This window comes from Parasteatoda tepidariorum, chromosome 1, assembly GCF_043381705.1.
Source record: "Parasteatoda tepidariorum isolate YZ-2023 chromosome 1, CAS_Ptep_4.0, whole genome shotgun sequence".
Classification (NCBI taxonomy): Eukaryota; Metazoa; Arthropoda; class Arachnida; order Araneae; family Theridiidae; genus Parasteatoda; species Parasteatoda tepidariorum.
The window spans coordinates 89708377-89712921 of record NC_092204.1 but is presented as its reverse complement, the minus strand read 5'-3'; the positions used below and the strand labels follow the sequence as shown (position 1 = coordinate 89712921).

The window sequence follows — 4545 nt, the reverse complement described above, 5'->3', positions numbered from 1 at the left end:
AGAGGAAAAATTTTTTTTTTGCTATGCATCATTGTATTACTATTTTAATGTAAATTTTGAGTTCGGAATTTTATTTCATAATTTAAATGTATTTCACTGGCACATTCATACAGTTAGAAATTCAACACAAATAATATTTAATTCCATTTCATTTTAACATATTTTTAGATGGTATGGGCTACAGTGATTATTTTTTGAGAAATTTGGGTCTCTTAAAGAATTATTATTTTGTGAATTCTTTTGTGAAATATTTTTATGTGAAAAAGGACCCTCTAAAAAGCATCGTATCTTAAAATTGGACCCATCACAAAGTATTTTATCTTAAAAATGTCTGAATCGTTCCTGATATATTTTTCATTTCAAAAATAGACCCCTAATAAAATTCTTTCTTTGGAAAACTGATTCTATGATGTCATTAATTCATAATTTTATAACGACAACTTCTTAAAGGACAACTTAATTTTTGTGTTAAAAAGAATAAGACTTTTTTTCACACATTTTCGGAAACAGGTCTCTGGCAGAAAGAATCCAATTCTTTGCTAATTTTAAATTACGGAAATTATGAGTAGAATATTCTTAGAAAATGACCTCTTTTAAAGCGATTGCATAGACCATTGGACTTAGAGGTTTTTCTAAAAATCACGAAAATAAAATCGTATTTTCACCAACTTTTGAACATGTTTTTTATAATTTCATAAATAGCTTTATCCCCAACCTTCTTATTACCACAGGCCAGTTGAGGTTTGATAATTTTACCATAGTCCGTTGAGGAAAAAGGACGTTGATCGATTTAGATTGTTTCGATTTGATAATGGTTTTAATTTAATTGCATTTAAACAGGCTTTCGAAATAAAATACAGTTGCATCGAAAAACGAATTTATAGGGATTTAACATTTTAACTCACTAGAATGCTAAATCAATAATAACCCTGAGCACGTTTCTTTGCAACGTGACTGTTCCATTCGGGGGTAAAAGAGACAATCATGCCTGAAGTATGTTGCTTATGCCTAGTTTATTTCATTGTTTTGTTTTGGTTGCTGTCTCTGATTGGTTGTCGGAAATGGTGATACAGATTTAAGTTCTGTGGTATCAATCTCAAAGTTATACTCTCGTTCATGGAAAGCTGCAAAACCCCGTGAGAAATATTTCTTCTTCTTCGTCGTCAGAACTACAGCCTAGTGCAGGCCAAGGTATTCTCAATTAGCTGCCTCCAGACTTTGAGCTAGATTTTTCCGCCTGTTTATTCCCAACAATTTTAAGTCCTTCTCAGCACTGTCCAACCGTCTTGTAACTGGTCTTCCTCTTCTTCCAGTTTCTTCAATTTTCGAAAAAGTAAGTTTTTTAACTTTGTCCAAATCTTCACGCCGAAAAAACGTGCCCAAGCCAACTGATCCTGTAGGCCTTAATAACCCTCAAAATATTAGATAATCTATATTTATTGTATATCTCATGATTATATAAATTTCTCCAAATATTATTTTCCTTAACTACTCCAACGATTGACCAAAGGAACTTCCTTTCAAAAATGAGTAGTCTATTTTTCTCCGTTTTATTAATTGCTTAGGTCTCTCTACCAAATAGAATAATAGGTCTGATTAAGATTTTGTATAGATTTACTTTTGTACCAATGGATAGGAATTTCGATTTTAATTGGTTCCTCAGGTCAAAGTAGCACTTATTAGTGAACGTGAGAAATACACCACAGTAAATAAAATTAAAACTAATTTAATATTCCTTTGGCGGCCCGATATCATTTGATTCCAGGCCGGAAGTTGGGAACCACTGATATAAACAATCTGCAAAAAACAAAACGCATATTCTGCGTATGAAAATACAAACTACGTAATCTGAAACAAGTTTCAAATGAATTTATCTGTGTAAAAATTCCAAAAAATGCGCAAAGTGTTCTCTTTTATTGTTATAGGTATGCACTTAACGTAGCATTGTTTGGACGAAAAATTGCTTCTTAAAACTTTTGAGTTCATATTTTTTGAAATATACGGGAATTTTTTTAAGAATTGAAGCTCATTATTTGATCTTAATTAAGTTTCAAATGAGTTCCTCATTCCAAAAAATTATAAAAAATTCTTAAATTGTTTTCCTTTTCGGCAATTATAAACTCATGTTTGTGAAAATTGCAACACCATGAAGGACTTACGTGAGTAAACTGAAATTTTCAGGAAATGCAAAGTAGAGCATAATATGCAAATGATTAGAATTTCAGATCCGTAGCGCATGCGTATGCTGAACAGCGCCCTCTGAACGGCGGATGGATCCGAATAAATAGACGGCTCTAGCGAGGCGTTTATGGTTATCGGTGGTTATCTGCTAGTGGTAAACGTTAGCTCAGACGTTACTTATGCCTCTTCGACGAAAGAGAGCGAGATTTCAACAACTTACGGAGTTTGAAAGAGGGAGAATCATCGACCTTCGTGAAGCTGGATTGTCTCATCGTACAGTAGCCGCTCGTGTGCAGCGTAACAGAAGCACAGTGATGCGTGTTTGGAAGCAGTTGACGGACGAGTGTCAGACAACTCGGAAATCCGGGAGTGGACCCCGAAATGTCACGTCAGCTCGCAATGATAGACACCTGGTCCGCATGGAGCTGACAGACCGTACGGCTCCTTCTAGACAACTGGCAGCACAGTGGTCAATAGCTACAGGTGTTTCATTGTGTGCTTCATCAATTCGTAGACATCAACTGCAGCGTGGACTGCGCGCAAGGACTCCTTTTATACAGGATCACCATCACGCTAAACCATAGCCGCCCGCGGCTACAATGGGCCAATCAGCATAGGAACTGGCGTGCTGATTGGCAGCGTGTCGTGTTTTCCGACGAATCCCGCTTTAATTTGTGGTATCGTGATCGCTTTAACTTGTGGATTCCTTCATGGTGTTGCAATTTTCACAAACAGGAGTTTACATATTCTCTTAACACATCATTGTTTGGAGTTAACAAATCATTCTCAAAACTTTTGCTTGCTTATTTCTTGTACACATATGTTTATGTTTGGAAAAATTGATGCTCACTTTGCAATCAGAAAAAAATTTCAAATTATTTTCTCATTACAAAATGTTATAAAAAAATTGCAATCATTATGTTGTTCTTTACGTAGCCTGGTTCAGATTAAACATATGCTTCTTAAAAATTTCGGTTATTTATTTTTTCATATCTATGTGTATTCTTAAAAAAAATTGTAGATTACTTTGTAATATAAAACAAGTTTCATTTGTTCTTATTACAAACAAGAAGCATTTGATTAGTCTAAATCATGCAACATTAAGAGCTTATATATGGTTAGCACAGTGGGGGACACTTTGCAAATTTTTTATAATTATTCACAATGAGGAATTCATTTGAAAATTGTTGTATATTTAAAGAAATATTTTTCAAATATACTTTTAGTTGTAAAGAAATAGATATCCAACATTTTTAAAAAGCATTTGCTTAGTCCAATTCATGGTAAGTAAAGAGTCATGCTACGTTACCCTTCCTGAGAGCTTAGCAGTGGGGCTGAACTCTCATCCCTACTGCGAAAATGGAGTTAAGCGCTCTTGCCATAGCACTATAGTAATGAGGTTATCAACTTCAGAAAAGGAGTCTAACGCTCAGTTTTCCCCCATTAAGCTTCATGTGTATGTGCAAAAAATTCCCTTTAAATCATTGTGTCTTTAAGGGGTAGAAAGTAAAATTGAAATTACTGTTAACGTAAGACAAACGCTATTCAAAAGCTCACAATTAACTTGTAATTCTTTTAATACAGCTTTTACTCTCTCTTTAATTAGCTTGTACATTTGCAATACAGCTCTTATTATCTCTCTCTAATATTTTACTTTTCTAATACAACTCTTTACTCGTCAACTTACTTGTAGTAGTACTCTTATTCTCTCTCTTTTGCTTGTTGTAACATAAATCTTTTTCGTTAACTTGTACTTTTGTAATATTATTCTTACGTTTTTCACTGTAGTGCTATAAGGGAAATACTTCTATAGTAATACATATTTTTTCAAATTTCTCTAAAAAAAGCTGAATGATTTTTTATGACTACAGAAGTTTTTAGATCATGCGATTCTTCATACATGTCAATGAATTTTAAAGCTTTTGGAGGTTTGGGGAGACAATGAACACCCTATGCCAAAAACTATGGCAATAGATTCGTAATTTTAGCAGTTATTTTGGTTGTTATATGCAGTAATTGCACAAAATTTTGTAAGTCTAGCTAAAACATTTATGGAAATATTGATATTTTTATATATAAAAATAAATATTTTTTTTTCGTTTTTAAACGTTACTTTACTTTAAAATATTTAAAAAAATTTAAACGATTTTTTAAGAGCAATTTAAAATGAATTTAAAAAATTTTGCTTCAACATTTGAGAAAAATCCGTTAAAAATTTCGTAATATATGAGTAATTAAGGTAGATATTTTATTCTACCCATGGTCGAAATTTTTTTTTAAAAAAATCATAATTTTGCAGGGAATCGTATTTGACAATAAATGAAAAAAGTCCAATCTGAATATCTTTAAAATTTAAAAAGCATC

At 32.7% G+C, this 4545-nt stretch overlaps 1 protein-coding gene across 1 annotated transcript; it reads left to right on the top strand.

The window, feature by feature from the left end:
* Nucleotides 1-2360: 2360 nt before the first annotated feature.
* On the top strand, nucleotides 2361-2765 carry LOC139426621 (uncharacterized). Its single transcript, XM_071185999.1, has one exon. It carries the CDS (start codon nucleotides 2361-2363, stop codon nucleotides 2763-2765), a length of 405 nt encoding a protein of 134 aa, XP_071042100.1.
* Nucleotides 2766-4545: the final 1780 nt, after the last annotated feature.

Coding starts and splice junctions, on each gene's coding strand:
- LOC139426621 (XM_071185999.1), top strand. CDS start 2,361: ATGCCTCTTCGACGAAAGAGAGCGAGATTTCAACAACTTACGGAGTTT.